A 19,187-nucleotide genomic window follows, 5' to 3' on the forward strand; every position below is an offset into this window, starting at 1 on the left:
GTGACAGTTATTTACTCAGGCAGAAAACCCAAGCCATCATCCCAGCCGTGGGGTTCAGACAAAGAGAACGAATGAAAGCAGAGCTCACCGATAAATGATGCCTCTTTCATGGAGAAACATAAGGGCTGAAATAATTTCTGCAGCATAGAACCGGGCCCGATCTTCGTCGAAGCGACGCGACTTCTGAATGTGGAACATCAAGTCCCCGCCATTTACGAACTCCATCACAAAGAACAGGCGATCCTTCAACACACGCAAACACAACAGATATGAAGAGCATTAATCACATCCTCTGTCAGGCTTACAATTTTCTAAGTATTATCTCCCAAAAAAAGACAGATTAAGTACCCATGAGATGTTGGGGGAAAAAAAATCTTCATTTTTTCAGGAAAGATTAAGCCAATACCAGGAAGATCTGTTAATACCCCCTTGCCACCTCCCTCCACCTCCCGAACTTTTACCCCCAGAAATGGCAGATGTTTACATGTGGATTGGGCATATCAGTAGTTGCATGCTCATCACTAACTGGCTTCTGGAGGGTTTGTTTAACTGTTTAACGTGAATCCAGCAGCGTGTGATACCCCTTCAGCAGCGCTTTCTGAGCTGAGCAGTCAGAAGAGAAAACTGTAAAAAAAGACATTTAGTCCCTACTAAACGTTGCAGCTTTCGGGGGGAAACGTTTCATAATACCCTGTGCGTAACCAGGCTGCAGCTTCACCACGACAGCACAAGAGCTGTGGAACAGCAGCAACGGCTCTGTCTCTGGGGCACCCCGATGCTATTTCTAGGGAATGTGCGTTGTCTTACAGAGACAGATTTCCTGCCATGCACTTGCACGGCAGCTGCCTTTTGGGCCTTCACGTTTTGGCTTTCCTGGCAGCTCTGATTAACCTCCAGATCTTTGTGCGATGAAGGAACTGATAAGGACAAAGTATAAAGCGAAGTCTCTACCGGGCAGAAAAGCAACTGGTTCAATAATGTTCAGCTCATTAACCACAGCTGCTGGTCTCTGAGGTTTCTTTCTTCGCTTTCTTCTGGTTTTTGCAAAAGTCTCCAGATAGGGAGACGCTTGCTTAAACTCTGAGCGTTCGACAGTCTGGGTGCAGGCTCAGTGTGCCAAAGGGGTGCCCACTTAGCCGTGAGAGAATGGTTACACAACGATTTGTCACAAAAGTAAAGCCCAGAAGTGTTTCAGACCCTTTTAAAATTTCCCCTAGTACTTGTTTCAGGACATTCAGCATTGACCGTTTCAGTTTTACTCTGAGTAACAGGAACAAGCAGGCTGGAGAAGAGGCATAGGATTCACTCGAGATCAGCCAGCCTTTTAATGCTACAATTTGCCCTTCTTGCCCCTCCAGCCCCTTCCCAGGCCTGACATTAATCACCTACAAGCTAGTTTTAAACCCTCTCTAAATTTAAGAGGATAAGCGTTGTCAGTCTCCTCTTGCTGGCAGGCAGCCAGCTTGCAACGACTACTGGAATTAACGTCCCGGGATGCACACAGAAGGGGAAAAAAAAAAAAAAAAAGCAGCCAGGAATCCTTTCGACCTTCTCCATACACGAGCAGGAGAGCGAACTGCTCATGCCAGAAGAGGACAGCTCGTTTCTCGTCACCGTCCTGGGCTCAGACGAACAGCTCTTTGGGCTCCTTCCAGAAGCAGCAGAGCTCAGGTAGGTGGTTCCCAGCGGGCGAACAATGCAGCTGCGTGCGGCACCAAGGCCACGCGCTACGCGCCGCTTCCAGTCCCTGCAGACAACAGTGCTTCATTGTTTCACCCTGCTCCTATCTTAGGGCAGCCGAAACACCCGGGCTGGCTCGTCTGTGGCAGCCGTCTAGCGAGAGCAGCACAAGCTGTGCAGAGGCACCGGCGACCTTGGCTGTCCGGCCCGCATCAGGTTTGTACTGCCACATCTTTGCTGCAGTTGGGAAAGCTGAATCTGGCCCTGCTGTGCCTGCCTGCTCTGCAAGCCCTCCTCCAGCTGCAGCGCAGCTATCGCCTCTGCCCTGCCAGTTGGGCCAGCTTTTACATCTCCTTGTTATTCCTTCCCCCCTCCTTCTACGCTGATCACTCCACACGCCACGTGCTTACCTAGCTCAGCTTGCTCAGGCGTCTTTTCAAGCCCACACTTTAAAAAAAATAAAATAAAAAAAAAAATCCCTCTTGCCAGGTCTTCTACAGGAAGCAATTTAACTTACCAGCACCCTGACAAGGTATGTGCGCGTGTATTTATGTAAGTAAGATATATTCTTGTATAAACACGCATACAGTTAGGAACATACATTTTCTACTCTCTCCTTAAAGGTAAGCTTCAGGGAAACAAAGTTAACCCTTCATCTCTCAAAACATACAAGTCCTGCTGCTCTGGTGCTGGTGAAACTCCAGGGCCTATCTCAGACTTCTGGACATACTTGTATGTACTGCAGTGCTTAAAGGAAGGTGCTTCTTTCTCAGGCCTCCAGGCGAGCACAGAAACAGTCTATCATGAAATTTATATACGACTGACATCGGAATTAACAGCTTTTTGGTACAAAAAGCTCTTGCTTCAGACTAACTGCAAACCTGAGTACCTTTGCCTGTGTTACACGGTACTCACAAGTGCGATAGGTACTTCTCCTCCGCCCATGGTCTCATTGCACAAGTCAAATGTAAATATGGATTATTTAATTACTGGAGCTCTCCCATTTAGGCCTAGCAGGACTTTTCATTACCCAAATTTTTATTTTTACTTTTTTAAAGTCCAGCTAATCGTCTACACAGTTTTCTAACACTCAGAAACCCCTTGTATGTGCTGAAGAGAAGAGCAGGATGGGTATTACAACTTGTCCATAACACAGCATTAGTGCATTGGCCTCCTACATACCTGGCAACAAGTATTAGAAAGCTCAGCACTAATGAGCATCCTTTTGGGACCAGGATCTAGGAACCAAGCACGGTCTGACATTTCCACTCTTAAACGAGGTCATCAGCTTGCCAAACTGCACAGACCAAACACTCTTCCAGGAATTGTTGATAAGTAAAATAAACAGTGGTATTTTATGGGGGGGGGGGGGGGGGGGGAGTCAATTTGCAGCACGCAGAATAAGAGCGGATAAATAGCTTAAAAAGGGGCCAGGAAAGGGAAACCTTAAAATAGCAGATAGTTCAGATACTTGAGGGTTTGACTCTCCCTGCCTTTCCTGAGGCCAGGTGCTATGAACACGAGTGAGAGGAGGCTCAGGTTAGCTCTGATTCGTGTTGGCACACTACAGCTCCTCCCTCGGGTACACCCTCAATTGCCAGGTGGAGTCGTGAGCCCCCTTTTTTTGGGGACTTCTCAGTGGGAAATAGGAGGAGGAGAAAGCTGGAGTGTCTTTGCCAGGGCTCAGTGCTGCAATCCTCACAACTGTTTTCTGTTTTGCATTGCTCAGAAGTTTTCCCTGATTTACTATCTCGTCTTGACGTTAGCAAAGTAAGAAAGAGCATTTGAGTCAACAGGAAATGGTGACGCTAAAGCCTCTACAGCAGCAGCGGCCGCACGAGGAAATCACATTGCACCATTTCTGTACTGGGATCGAGGCGAATAGAGCCACAGAACAATTGTTACTGTAAATAAAAGAAACACTTGGAGGAAACACAACGTCCATGGCACCAGGTGGGCCCATTTCAAGGCTGGCTTACATCTCGAGATTAGCCCTGACAATTGCAGCGAGAGACAACTGGTTGTTTGTCTTGTTTGTTTGTTTGTTAGTTGATTTATTTTTTTTGCTTAAATGTGAGTTTTCCATGTCTGTTTGTTTGCCTGCTAGCAGGGCAGGGGCCGCTAGAAGAACACACGATGTCCTAAGACCCGTCCAAATACTGGTTACCACACCTATCAAACACAAGCACTCACCAAGCTCCAGTTCAAACACCGGTTTAGCCCTTTGTCCCCACCAGCTCCACTAGGAAGCTGTTTTGAATCCTTATACCTTGCCTCCTCAGCACCCCAGCAGGGGAGAGTACAGGTTTTATTAAAAGAGCATCCTTTCCCTCCCCATACCCAAAAAAGGCCAGTGCAAAGGCTAGTTTCTACCCACTTCCAGCTAAGAGTCACAGCCGATGCCCATGTGTAAGCCACACAAGACTGGTGTCACGCCAAGGACCTCTGAAAAGAACCAGGGTGAGAGCCTCACCTCCTTTCACACCAAGTAAATGTGGCAGGGCAGCACCATCACCCCAATTCAAGCAGCGTGGAGAGAGAAGGAGGGGAAGAGATGTATTTCCTATGTGCAGACACAGAAGAAAGTAACAAAGCTGCTGTGCCACGGACAGCGTGGAAGACAGAGAGGAATTCTCTCAAGAGAGGCTTTGGTGGAGCAATTTTACAGAAGCCTCGTCTGTAGCTGACCACTGCTACAGAAGGCAGCATCTTGAGATGAGACCTGGTCCAATGTGGTTTAGAGAAATGGTCCAGTTTTTCAAAAAAAATTTTCTGGCTCTGGAATTCTGCTACGTTTGCACTTCATCCTTTTGGAAGTAATTCATGCACACAACTCCTTAGAAAATCAGCTTTGGGCTTGATCTGAGTTCACTGAAGCCAAAGGGTTTCCCCAAGAAAACAGTCATTTTTCACTGTTTTGGCAGTTTAAGCTCTGCAGAGCGGAAAGCAGGCTTTCAGAATTATCTCCACACAGAAACAGCTGTGTCACTGCTACACAGCAAAAGTTTATTGCTTCCAAAAATGAGTAGCAGGGCTTAGGGAGCTTGTAAGCAAATTATTACAAGATAATTACAAGAGCTGGCAGGCTCCCTCAGCGCTCCCGATGTTCCCTTTCTCCCTTTGTGGTCCGCAACCCCCACACAAAGCCATCTGCCCTCGGTCTCGCTGGGAGCGTGCAAATAAGCGGCGCTGTCTCAGGACCAGGCTTCAGCAAGCCACACGTCCAGCTCCGCCAGCAGCGCCAGTGACCATCCGTATCTGGGTCAAGGCGCTGGACCCGGAGGAGGAATAATAAGGAGGTTTGTTTCCCAATATTTACTCTCGCAGGAGTAACACAACCAACAACCACGCTCGGACGCCGCTCTGCGCCTTCCCTCCGCGCCCAGCCCTTCGGCCGAGGCAGCGCGGCGTCCCCGCGGGCTGCCCGCCGCTCCCAGCTATGTGGTTTGCAGCAGGACCGGCTGCTCCGATGGGTGAGTTACCCTTGGGAGCGTTTCCAACCCGGAGAGGATCACAGGCACCTTCAGAAGGGGCTCACCACAAAGGAGCTGCTGGAGCAACCTTCACACGGGAGCTGAAGGAGACCAAACGAGCTCAGCCCTAAACAGCCGCGTGGCGTCGAAGCAGCGCCCGGCTGTGATGGAGCAAGACGCCGATGCCAGGCAAAGATTCGGTCCTTTGGTTTCAAATCAGAGCAGCTATGTGAAGCAGAAGAGAAGAAACAGCTCCATGTCGTGCTCGCTCAGCTGGAATTATCTGTAGGCGTTCGCTACGTTTCTTAAACACAGTCACAGCGACGACTGCCACCGGCACCTGCCACTGCTCTGCCGCCGCGGCCCCAGACCCCCAAACGGACAAGGCAGTGGAAGGCATCAGACGTTACAGCAGCCTGCTGGCTGACCGCTGGTGCTCTCTTGGCCATTTTCTCCCTCTGCTTCAGTGGCTTCCGAAGCACATGCCAGCCCCAACAACCACTCATGCCCAGGAGAAATCAGACCACGGCAAGGGAGCGTGTAGTGGATGGCACCGTACAGCCCCGGGGCTATCAAGATGGGAGAGATCGTGGTGTGCCGTGCCACATCCGAAGGGCTGAGAAAGAGAAGGCTGCTTTCTTCCACTTGTTTTTGTTTTTATTTTTTGTAGCCAGAAGGAGGTGCAGTGAAAATTTGGACTGAGAGGTGGGGTAAGCTGCACGCTGCGCTTCCTCGCGGCTTGGCTGCGCTGGAGGTAGCGAAGGCACTTCTGAGAAGCACGGGTCGCTTCCCCCATTTCGGGCTCTTTCAGCAAGGAACTGCTGCCGTCATCGTCACAACTGCGGGAACAGAGCAGTTATCGCTCACCGCTGCGCTCCGCGACGCCGCTGACAGTGGGCACAACGCTGCCTTCCCTACGCAGCGGCAGCCAGGCACATAAACATCGCCCGGAGAGTAACAAATTGGCTCTTGCCATTTGCATAAATAAACTCTCTGGGGTCCCTCGGGGTAAAGGCTGCCCTGCGTGTGCATGCGTGCACAGCACAGCATTAATGCTGAGCTAATTCCAGAAGGGCTGCACAACGACAGCCACAACCCAGGCCAAGCCGACGGCAGCCGCGGGTTCCCACCTGCTCCGAAAAAAAGTCCTGAATCCAGCTACAGCCTTCAGACTTCAGCGCGTGTCTTCTTCACTGCTGGGCTGAAATTTCAAACTCACAGGCTGAAGAGTTTTTGTAATGTAAGGTCAAATGCGATCATCCCTCTGCGACAACACAGCCTTTGGGATCTGCAAGTGAACCGCACGCATAGCTTCCCTCCTCATCCCCTCCCCTCACGATGGTCTAAATCACAGTGGGATTGGCTCATTTTATGGCCAGAAACCTTCACTCAACATAAATGCAAATGGACAATTTTTAATCACTTTTCTTCATTTGTATCTCTTTCACTAGAAACAAAACAAAGAGCCCAAAATCGCAGGCACTACATCAACCAGATAAATTATGTACAAAAAAAACCCAACAACGTAATCCCAATTCAAAAAGGAAAAAAAAAAAAAGTGCTGTCTTGGCCACTAAAACAGACTCTCCTAAAAATAAAACACAGAATGAAAGAAGAAATAAAATCTTCCCCTCCGGACCTTATTAAACAGCATAGAAAATTACATAAACACTCCTTCCTACCTGAAAGATCAAAACCCAAAGGGCTGGCTGAATTTAGGAATAAATTCCGGAATAAGGAACTAGAATATATCAAGCTGTATGCATCACTCATTAATCAAAGATTTATAGGACATCTGCACCCCTCAGCTAGCTGCTAACATCCCGGTGTCTCAGAAGCGGGCAGCTCTGCAAATATCATGCTGTTTTCACATCTCCCAGTTCAGAACAAGCTACTGGAATTGCTGTTCCCGGTTTGGGCTGATCAACCCGAGACAGCTCTGGCCTGTTTTTCAAAAATACCCACTACTTGCAACATCTCCTGGCCTCAGATTGCACTTGGGGAAAGCTAAAGACCTCTGGAAGCTCAGCTAAAGGTCTTCAGGAAAATCTGAGCTGCAAAACAAAGGCTTTGCGGATCCACCCTCTCACCTGAAACGCTGCCTGGAAAGCAGCTCAGGTTCAAAGAGATTTAGACCTAAAGCACTGCTGGGTTGAGCCTCAGCTAGTTAGCTCGTCTCTGCCTTTTGATAGCTCCCCTCCCTTCCTCCCTGCTAACTGGCACTTGTTTGGTCACCCTGTTTGAGAGTTGGTTTCATTTCAACCCTTTTAATGCCACAACTTCCTTGATTTTAAGGCCAAAGAAAAATATTACTTCCATCTACCGTGGTTAACGATGTGCAACACAACGTCCTTTTGTTACCCTTGCACTAAGCTCGATAGCTTTGCCTAACAGGTACAGCCTCTCTCACAAGGCACTGCAGATGGGGACAGACATTTTCTTAGCTTCATAAAAACAGAAGTAGCCCGAGTCCGTCAGCAACTAGGGCACGAAAGTTACACTAAGTGGCTACAACAGTGCTAAGATGATGGTAGCTAACACTTCAGGTCATATTTTCACTTCAGCTCCTATCACCTCGGTGTGCAGCGTTAAGTGTGGACACCCAGCGAAGTTCACAGATAAAATCAGAAACGTCAGCCTGATCTTGTTCCACCTTCTGAAGCCAAAACCACTCTGCCTACAAAAAAAAAACACACAGCCACCCTGCCCTGTACGTTCCTGCAGCGACGAGCCCACCAGAGGTGTGATGGTGCGCGTCAGAGACAAGCCGAGCCTTCCAAACTCGGAGAGCCTCCCACATCTGTTTTACCTACAAGTTAAACCGCTGTGCCAGCAAAGATGTCATGGGTTTTTGGTGTACCCGGTGACTACACAACCACAAGAAAGCACGGTTTTGACCGGTGTGCCTTTATTCCGTGTTATGTAGGAGCAATAAATACCAACACCGACTGTCCAGCCGGTGGTCACAAAACACAGTGCGTGGGTACCCAAGGCACACGGCGGTGCTTGAGGTGCCCAGCAGGAGCACAGGGGTGGAGAGATGAAATTCCCCTGTATCTATCCATGTCGGACAGCCCACCCCCAGAAAAACCTAGCTCGCCTCCCCAGGGACCCACGAAAAGCACAGCACAAGCTCCACCAACCCTGACTTCAAAAGGACCCTGCAGCAAGCCCCCAGCAGGGTGCCTGCCTCCCTTTCTTGCCAGTGTTTATGACCAAAAAGCATTTCAGACCTCTTGGAAAATGCCAGGCCTATAAACACGACGTCCCTGTCACCATCTTCGTTTGATTTGGGCTGCCAGCAATGAAACTGAAGCACACACCGGTCTTACAGCACGGCAGCCTGGGGCTAGCACCAGTCTCGATGCTTAAGAAAAGGGCAAAAAGGCCCAGCAAGCTTGCAGGGAAGCACCACAGAGACGCACTTGGCTGTCAGGTGTACGCACACAGCAAGTTGTACCTCCCCGACACACCACAGGGGGAAGGCTGGGGGTTAGAGCCTGGGAGATGATCAAAGCTCTCCTCTCTGCTCCCAACGGGCTCCCTCTCAGCGCCCTTCAAACAGCACATCAAAGAGGCCTCACCATTTCCCTGTCTCCCACTAGCACGCTCCAAGGCCTCTTGTCAGGATGCTTTTTCACCTCACCAGACCCAGGAAGGCTGCTGCTCACTTTCTAGAGTCCCTTACCTCCACCGCGCTGAGCTCTGCCCCGGGGCTGCCCCGTGCTCTGCTCACTTTGTGACAGCGTGGAGCAGCTGATGGAGAACCAGGCTGGTCCTGGAGACCCCTGCAGGATCAGGACCAAGGGATTCCCCTGGACATGCGAGCACAGCCAGTCCTCTCCTGTGGCCCAGCGGACGGGGGAGCAGTCAGCCAGCCGCCCTTGCTCAGTCCCACCACTTTTCCTGGTGGTTGGTAGGCTCTCGCATGAAAATTATGCCCCTGTCAAAGGTTCCAGGTTATCTTGAACACTTACAGAAGGTGAAATGCAGGCTCATCTCCCTAAACACCTGTAGCACAATGCCCGTGCTGACCCTGGAAGAACTGTTTCAGCGCTCCGGGAGCCAGAGGTGATGAAGAGAAACCTTCCCCTTCTGTCTCAAGCATGACATCAGCCCACAGCTTGTAAAGGGGGCAGAAAGCTGCATGCCCTCATAAAATAAAATGGTACCAGTTCAATGATTAGCTGCCCTGGAATCCCTCCTGGCTTCAACAGCACCCTACTAGCTATTATCTCTGAAGGACGCTTGTTACAGAAAGTCACGTCCCTCCGCCAAGTTCTCGTGTCTCACTATTTTTGGAACAGCACACACGGGCTCTGTGCCTCAGCAACTGTCAGCAGAGCCACACAGAAAGCAAATCCATATAACGATCAGACTAACAGGGACAGTGCTGGAAACAGCATCGCCTGGGGGACGGTCCCCTGAAAGCGCCCTGTGGTCATGAGAAAAGGGATAAGGGCAATAAACATAAAAGGCAGAAACCTCTATCCACTGCTATTTGACACTATTTGCATGGGAAGCTGATCTCCCCCAGCCCTTTCATTCTCATGCAAAAGAGGTGAGACAAAAGGATTTAAAAGCAAGCCACCTGTGCAGGAAGGATGGTGCCTAAACCCCAAAGATGACAGGATGGACTTGTTGCAAACTCATCTTAATTAAAACATTCCAGGATCTGCATTCCCCAGGATAAAATTACTAACTTCACTATTTCTATGGATAGCCTCTTTCACCTGTTCGAGGCCTGTATTGTTGAGGTGTTGGATGACACCAATGGCAGGTAAACGGAAAGGAGCATTTTTGGGTGCTTGTGACCCCTAACGCAGAATCCAAGCTTAGCCACAGGTCAGCCCCAGCACCTGTCAGCAACTCCCAGATTAGTGCAGCGGGAGCATAATCCTCTCTGACACTAAAGGATGGTTGTAAGGCCCTAGAAAAAGCAGAAGCAAACGGCTTAGGCAAGGTTGAAAGTACTCGAACCAAGACATTCAATTAAAAAAAATAAAATAAAATAACAGAGATGTATCTCAGTTTGTGGTGAGCAAGGGAGACCTCACACAGGTGCTGCTGGAACAGGCCAAACCCACTCCCTGCGAGGGACCAGCACAACTCCATCCCTTCAGAGGAAAGGAATCTGGAGGTGCAGGTCCAAAACTGCCTCCCTCCCTGCAGAGTGAGGGCCCTGCCCAGGGCCGAGCATGCACAGGGCCATGGCCAGCCTCTGCCGGCCTGCTGCACAGCCAGGGTTTCCTCTCTGGGCTCTGCAAACTGTGACCTCCCGGGCAGAGACAACACTTGCAGCTCCTACCACCTAGTGGCTGCAATATTTCTCTGCAAAAAGAGCAAGAAGGCTGGCTGGAGGTCGGGCAGCCTCAGCCCACCATGGGCTATTAGAGCAGCAAGGGCTAGCGTGCATCACTTACGCTGCAGCTGGGACTCCAGAGGACCACAGTACAGAGAGATGAGGCACAGAGGCAGCACCAAAGAACAGGAAACCTTTCTGAAAACGATCAGCAACTGATGTGAGCACAGAAAAAAAAAAATCAGCTAACTCTAAACAGGCAAGCAAAAGTAGCAACAATATAGATTAACTCAGACAATGCACTGCTGTTTCTGGCACTTGTGCCAGCTCAGCTAAAGCTAGCTTACCCGCACTATGCAGCATCGCGCTGTGCAGCACAGACGTGCCCTGGGCTCTGTAAGTCAGCCCTAGGCTCTAAGTCAGAAGAGTTTGCTGGTTTGGGTAGAATATAATACAAGAGTCTGAATTCAAATGGCTCCAGCTCCATCCAAACCTTCAGAACCTGCCCTGAAAGCACGCAGCATTTCAGACTCTTCTGAGCTCCTTCTTCCCAGCTCATGTAACTTCCTCTTGAACTGCAGGGCCCGTAACTGAACACGTGTATTCTAGCTGCGGCCGCTCCAGCGCCAAGCAGAGGGGATAACAACTTCTCTGACCTCCTAAATCAGCCTGGGATATATTTTACCTTATTCATAATGAGTCTGCTGGTTCATACTGAACTTGGCACCTACCATGAGCCCCAGGTACCTTCCAGAAGGGATGCTACCCAGTCACTTAGTTCCGGCCTGTATCGATGCATCCACAGCATCAGGCTCTTATTTTCTTTTGAAAAACAGTAAGAAGCCTCAAAATGGCTATTTCTCTAAAAACTCCTAAAGACAGGCTCACTAAGTCATTATTTACCCAGGATCTCCGCTCATTGCAGACTGGAGTCATGCTTGTTTTTTTAAAAACACGAACCTTTAATACCACTTTTCCAGAGTTCGGGCTGTAAGTGTACGTCTGATGTAATTTCCACGTAATTGCAAGTGAAACCAGGTATTGTTCTGAGTAAACCTCCCCCCAGCTCCAACCAAACGAAGGTGCTTTGGTATTTTTAAACATGGTTTCAGGCTGACATTTTACGTAAGTGATTCCTCTTAGTTTATATATATATATATATATATATATGTATGTGTGTGTCTATATATATATATATTATTTTCTGTCAAGTTAGTGTTAATGAAGGGGATAACTCAATGCCATGTAAAGAACAAGCATAAACCTTAAATATTGTATCAGCACCATTTAAGCCCTCCTGTGCAACGTATACCCTGTTGCTGCAATCATTTCTCCATCATGGCAAAGGGTTTTAATTATGCTTTTATAAGCAATTTAAATCTGGTTATTCTGGATTGAGGTGGGTGTCACTGAGTGCAGAAGGTGGACAAAAAGACATGGTAAACCACATAAGTCTGAAATTCTTTTTTTTTTTTTTTGTAAATGCTTCTCTTTTTGTTTTTGTTTATTACTGGAGGGAAGTTATCAATCCAGATAACGAAACAATGCAGGATTCAAGTAAAAGAAGAACCTGAGAAAGACTGGAACTAGCAGGGGTCTGCTATGGCAAGCACCACCCCCTTGGCATCCTTTCAGAGACTGACCAGGTTCGGGGCAGTGAGGGCTGAGGGGTTCTTCCCTCCACTCCTCTGATTAAAAGTTGGTCCAGAAATTCCTGTTCCAGACTGTTCTACTGTTTAGCAACCTCCTTTTCATTTCCAGTCTAACTGTACCCATGGCCAGTCTAGACTCATTTAATCTTAGCCAGCATCTTGACAGCTTTGTTTCCCCTCTCTGTGACATCTGCAGACATCAATCAGATCCTCTTTTTGCCTTCCATTTGCTAGTCTAAACAGGCTGAGTTCTTCCCTTTCTTCCCTTTGCAAAAGACTCCTCAATTACCTCACAGCCCAGCAGACCTCCTCTGCACTCACAGCAGATTGCATTCATTTTTTTAACGTGACAGACGCTAATAGCACGGTGACCTTAACTCTTCCCCAAGTTCACTGAAAATACCCAACACAGACCAGGACTGCATTTGCTGTTTTCACATCTAAGTTGCAATCCTGTAAAGAAAGCCATAGCAAAGAGCATAGCAACGAGCTGCAAAAAAGGCTGCTGTCCTAGATCTGACCTCAAACAGCACTCATCAGTACTGGGCATTTCTGATATCTTACATGAGAACTTCAGTAAGGCCACTAAAATTGCGCCCCGCTTCTTCATATTATGGAACAAAAAAGAGTTTCCTTGGTTACTGGTGACAACAGCGAGCTTTGTTTCTGCTGTATAGCGTGGCTGCTCTGTGAAACCATGTAAACTGTATATATATTAAAAAAAAAAAAAGAAGAAATACACCACCTCATTTCTATTACATGAGTCTACCCCATGGGCTCCACCCTAAACGAGCTCAATTCTCGAACCCCATAACTGGCTGTTGCATCACCCCAATGAGAAGAGAAACAGGTAAGTGGCAGGACACATTTGAATGCCTTTTTTTTTTTTTTTTTTTGGCCTTTCTCCCCACCACCCCCTTCTTTTTTCTTTTGAGAAATTTTGGGTTTATGAAGGATTGAAGCCACAATTAATAGGTGAAAATTCTCCTGTCTCTTCTAAGAGGGAAAACAAACTCTATCAGCATTTAGCAATGGACAAAAAGCAACTGGAAAGGAGCCCAGGCAGTCTGGAAGAGCTACACTGCAAAAATGCTTTGGTCCTAATAACAGCTTAGCTCAGGGACTCCCAAACTTACCTTGCCGGGATACTGCTGTGGCCACTGCCTCCATCCCAGCCACTCCTGCCACCACCCACGTCAGCAACAAGCTCCCACCCATACGCACACGCAGGAGAAGGCTCTCAGCTGAACAGGCAGCACGTGCAGTCTTCCACTGAGGTATACAAATCACAGGTGACAGCAGTGCTGTCACTTGTCTTATCTACACGAGAAGGAATACCAGCCGTGTATATGGGCCTGAGCCAGTGTCTACCCATGCCAGTAAAATCCCTACCAGTAACCCCAGAAGGATATTTCATTCAGTTCTGAGCAGACAGGACAAATGCAGTACTATTAAAGTTCAGGTAGCAGGGCAGTAGGGTCTGAGATCCCACAGCAACTGGAGGACACTTCGGGCCTGCAGGCATTTACACACATGCATTTGGAAACGCTCAGTGGCATAAATATGTTTCTAGGAAAGATATCTAAGATATACAAAACAAGGCTTCCCCGATACTTCCATTTTGTCAGGGAGCTTACAAGCCAGGATTTCGTTTGACAAATGCCTCCGTATCAGATGTTAAAGGCCCACAGTGCTCTGTTCACCCTTGAGCAGAGAGCTTTCTCCTGAGTTTAAGGTGGACATTTGGAACAAGCAGGGGAACAAACACACAGGAGAGTGCCTCTATCCTGAACACGCCAGCCAGTATCAGGAAGAAGGCTGTCCACTACCTGGGTTATACTTACAGGAGTCTGGAAGCAACAGTAGAGCTTGGTGAGGAATGGGTGGTTCCTTGCTAAGGAAAGGATGCGTTTCTCAGTCATGGTGCATTCAACATCGTCATCTTGGAGAATGACGTCCTTCTTCAGCACCTTCACTGCATACAGCTGCCCACTCTCTTTCATCTTGGCAAGCATCACCTAAACCAAAGGGAAGGGTGAATTGCAAGGGCTGAGCCCTCAGCCTTTATGAGCAATGCTGAGATTCTCGCAGCTTCTCACACTAGAAAGGTCAGTTATCTCATGAGCAGGCTTGTGGAAGCAAGTGAATCAGACTGGTAGTATGGGCATCAGCGTACAGTCAACGGCACGTGCTAGTGCCTGCAGCAGGCTTCTGCCCACGCACCCCAAAGCCTGCTGTGGGGCTAGGTGCTCAAAGATCATCCACCGTCAGCCAAAATGCTGTGCCAGGACAGGCCCTCTGAGCATCACCATCTGTCCCGCTTCCCTCCTCAGTTATCAATTTCCAGTGCGCCATTTCACGCTGGCTTTGTGGCAAGGCAGAGAAATGAAACCCCAGTTGCATTACATTTGAAACCTCTGCTCTGTTTCTTTGAAAGGAAAAGTTTTCACATGCTCCAAGAAATGCTGCCCAAACAAGTGCTAATGCACACACGTGCAGTTTCTGGTATGAGCCCTGGCATGCAGCTGTTCTTCTGGTTGCTAATCTTCTTCTTTTTTGTGATATCCCACTCTTCACTTTGCTGTCAGTTTTCTTTCTCTTCCCTTTTCTCCCTTCTCTTTCAAACCAGCCTCATCGCACAGGGCACCAAAAGCAGAGTCCACTGGACAATCTGCACTTCTCATGATGAAATAACTCCATATACCTTGGAGCTTCTCAAATAAGGAATATGGTATTTCCCCAAAGAGCTACAAATAACACTCACCTTTCCAAAACTGCCTTTTCCCAGTACACGGAGGAAAGTTAAGTCTTTGATCCCAAGTTTGCTCGCTGAATTTTCACTAACATTGTTGCCATCCTTCAAGCTGCCTTTTCCTTGATGTCTCAAAGTAGATCTTGAAGCCAGTTTCTGTGAAGAAAAGTAAATACGTATCATTCTGCACAGAAATCGTCCTTTGCCTCAGAGGTGATCACAGGTAGGCAGCCTACCCAACGTGGGCATTTAGGAGCTGTTCCGATGCACTGCGTGGCCACTGGAACAGAAAGTGCATGAGTACTGCCACCCCACACAGCTGCTACATGTACCAGCCAACCTTGTCACTGTGCAGAGGTGTGCTGAGATGTCAGAGCTGGTTCCTGACCTGGGCATTTTAAGTTGTAAATCCCAAGGCAAGCCTGCCTCTCTCTGCCCTCACTCCCAGAAAAAATAAGACAAGTGTGTAAATAAACGTCTTCCTTCTAACATCAGAGCGAAAAGCATCATTTCTGCAGTATGAGAGGTGCTGGTGAAATCCAGAATCCAAACAGATTTCCTCTGATTCTCTTACATTTCTACCTGATGTGAGGACTCTTAAGAAAAGCCCATAGTGGAACCCAAGCCTCAAAATAGTTTTCTTTCCCACAGCCGTGCTCCTGGCTTCCTCTACTGCCACAAATTCAAACGAATGTTTTTCTTGCCCACACCAGCAATGTGTGTCTGCATTTTCAGGAATTGTATCAGCATTAGCAAGCATTTCTAGAGTTTCTGGTTTTGCAGTATGTGAAGACCAAGTCAATCCCCAGTGCCCTCTGTTCACTGCTTTTCACGTACGAGTGTGCACACAAACTAGAAGTACTTTTGTTTAATTTATTGGTGCGAACAAAGTCACAGGGACTTCTTGAGCTCCACCTTGTGACTGCTCTGATGTAAAGCAAAATTCTTCCCTGCACAGGAAGCCTTCCCTTGCTGCCACAGAAATGGTAACCTCAGCCATGCAGAAAGAACCAAAACCATTCAGGATAACACCCAAGAAAACTCCCAGGTTTAAGCTTCTGAACACTAACTGGAGCCTTTAGCTGACACGTAAGAAGAGGAGATCGCTAAACACCAAGCACAGATTTTTATTTTCCTGGTCTCATTTTCTTTTGACATATATATTATGCAAACCATGAACGTGAAAAAGCGATGGTTTTTACAAAACTAAGTTGGGGGTGTGTGGCTTGTGTTTCCATGTACCTCCAGGAATTACTGAACCCTGAACTGCTACAGCACGAAGCAGGAAAACAAGGAAGTCCCATTTTTTATGAGCCAACTGAAATCAAAAAGGACAGCACAGCTTAATGAGCATGCTAGGCTGAGAAAGCTTGATGTGGTCGATCAGCGCAGCTGACTAACAAGATTAACTACAGCTGGCGATTATCTTTTGGTTTTGAATACATATATGTAGGTCAAATAAAAATGTCTAGTGTTTTACTATGGGTTATTGGGGTTTCAAACTGACTTTTCAAAACTGCTAGCAAAAATAAAAAAAACGCTTCATGAAAACCAATTTATTACCAAATAACAGCTCTGACTTCTGGTATTGTGTATGGACATTATCACTCAAGCTCTTATACTGTCCTTTAAATTCTCCAAATACATTCAGGTACACAACAGCTGAATTTTAGGGTGCCTTAAATATTGACAGACAAAAATTGTAACACATATGTCCCAGCTCTAGCAGTAATCTCACTAGGACCCTGGCTTGGGCCACAAAGACCAGAGATGATGCTATGTTGACAGTGACCTTGAATTTTAGCTGGGGAAAGAGCGGTAAATCATGAAACGGATTGCCCCAAATGACTCAAAACTGGTGACAAAGCTAGGAAGAGAACGTGGGCCTCTTGCTTAGCTCGTCTTTTGCTCTACCACCAACCACATACAGAGGCAGTGCATTTGTATTTGTGGAAAGGCTGAAGAAAGGTATGGCATGAATTGCATTGACAATTATTAGTTTGGGGTCTGATACTCTCATTTAGGCCAAACAGATGCAAGCATCAATGGAGTCACACCACTACGAAACATAAACAAAGTAACATTTATAGACTGATGCCTCCACCATGGTAAATCTGGATAGAAAACATCCATTTTTCAGGTGAAATCTTTGCCACAAGTTTCACAGAGCAACAGCCTACACATGCAGCCCCCTGGCCAATGCCACTTGTCATAACTGAAGTCTCTGATTTCTCCTGTATGCATACAGATTGGACTCAGATGTAAACATTTACAAATAGAGGAGGGAAAAAAGAAAAAGACTCACCGAATTTGGGGAAATGCTCCCAGGTTGCAGGCCCATGCACGCCAAGGTTTTAGCGAGCTCTGCTGAGTTTACCCCACAGTTTGGTGCAACATTTGCTTGGCATCGGATGTGGACGTTCATTTTACAGACTGACAAGGGCGATGGCAGGGGTGAAAAGTAAAAGCAAAGGAACAATTAGAGTAACTTAGAGGGATTTATTGCTGAGAAATAACTTAGCAAAGGACTGCTCAGCTTCAGGAAATATACTGACCAGACTCCACCCTGGATCTGAACAAAGAGTGTATTTTTGCCACTGATCTCAGCAGAAACAAGATTAACACTCGTATAAGCGAATAAACTCCTGAAAATCACGTGAGCATACCTCAAACACTCCAAGTAGGGTGCTATATTACCTGAAGCTATTCATAAGCTCAAGTATGTTTGTGAGGTATATAAATAACATTGCAGCCATGCCTTCAATTAAAATTAGGATTTATAATGCCACAGAATTAGCAACAAACTTTCCCTGCATTTGCAGATATCTAATTTTAGAGATACGTTGATTAATGGGAAGTAAAATCTTTCTTGCTTTCACTCATGGACGCACATACGACCTCTTGTGGGAGATGAAGGCAAATGGAGATTGTTACCTATAGGACTTTACAGTTTAGATCACTGAAACAAAAACGTGGATGTTTTGTCATCAAGTAACAGTATGACAGTTTAGTCAACCTGTGGCAATGACCTTCTTTTCTTTGGATGCCTTTTGCTGCCTTATCTAATTAGGACAGATAAGGTAAAGAGAAAAAATGATGCAGGAAGCAGCAACACCCAAGAATATTTTCAACAGTGCAAGCTAAACAGAGCTGTGCTGAGAGTAAAAATTTGAGTCCTTCTGGAAACCTGATATTAAAAAGTAGATGTGCATTTTTGTAACTCTTGCAAAGATGAATATTTATTGCTTGTCCTTCTCTTGGTTGCACAAATCGAGCTCACACAGTGCATTGAGAGTCTAAAAATATATATCATGTGAAAAGACTACAGTAAGAAGCTGCTCACTTTTACACTGTAGGCCCTGTCGCATAATTCCCCAGAGTAAGGAACCGCAGTGGTCACAGAAAGTTGGGACTTTGTAGTTGTGGACGCTGAACTTATGAGGAATGTTGATTCCAAACCTCTGTTCAGTCACCTGAGGGACCAAAAGAAAAGCAGAGATATAAACATCCAAATATACACATAAACCAAAGTTCATTTACATACTGACATTTAACTGCAGAACCGTGAAAATAATTCCAACTCAGAAAACATCCCAATCCATCACTTCACTGAGATTTATTGTAAGAACCCTGACTGAAATCTCGTTTGCAGAGAATCTACTCTGGCTTACTTGCCGGGCAGGCTCGAATATCTGACAAAGCAGATTTTAAAGAAGGCTGCCCAGGCAATTTTAAATTCTTAAAACAAACTTAGAATTAGAAAGCATGGATTACCTCATCACAAACCTATCATACTAAAGTGCCAAATATAAATTGCTAGCTACAGCAATTTGTAACTAAATAGTTCTCAAATGACTAACTTGCATACTATGTGCGAACACGTAACTTTATGTCAAACGGCTGATTTCATTAAATTCAATATTGAATAGTTTTCCCAGCTCCTCCTAAAGTTCTCATTTCTTTTCTCACCCTCCTCTTTCATTTCAGGCCCACATTTAGCTTCATAGCTTGCTGTCATCCCCTTTTTGACTTTGTTCTTTTCCAACTGTGAATCTTTCAGATCTCAAAGACACCTTAGAAAAGGTTACATCAGCTGAAAGAATCCATTCCCATTTAACCTCTTCATTACTTTCTAATTTGTGTCTCAACAAGCAGCTCCTGGAAGAGTGACTAGGGGAAGCCATCACTTAGGAAAAGCTAGAGGGGCTACTGAAATGATGAGTTTAAAGCGAGTGGTGCCTCCTCACCTCTGTCTTCTTTTAAAGCAGTTTAAATATGTTATATACCATTCACAATGCTAAAAGGGGGGATGAGGTACAGGGATGATG

The 19,187-nt window shown here is 46.8% G+C and overlaps 1 protein-coding gene across 3 annotated transcripts in view; it reads right to left on the reverse strand.

The window, feature by feature from the left end:
* Positions 1-19,187, reverse strand: part of PRKCH (protein kinase C eta) — a 124,122-nt gene that overhangs the window by 45,640 nt on the left and 59,295 nt on the right. For all 3 annotated transcript variants that reach the window (XM_083839154.1, XM_083839153.1, XM_083839155.1), the window contains 5 exons: positions 18,203-18,332; positions 17,165-17,292; positions 14,872-15,015; positions 13,952-14,125; positions 89-243 (listed from right to left, as the gene is read on the reverse strand). In XM_083839154.1, coding sequence (XP_083695280.1) covers positions 89-243; positions 13,952-14,125; positions 14,872-15,015; positions 17,165-17,292; positions 18,203-18,332 — 731 coding nt within the window. The remainder of the gene's footprint in view (positions 1-88; positions 244-13,951; positions 14,126-14,871; positions 15,016-17,164; positions 17,293-18,202; positions 18,333-19,187) is intronic.

Source organism: Anser anser (assembly GCF_964211835.1).
Source record: "Anser anser genome assembly, chromosome: 5".
Lineage (NCBI taxonomy): Eukaryota > Metazoa > Chordata > Aves > Anseriformes > Anatidae > Anser > Anser anser.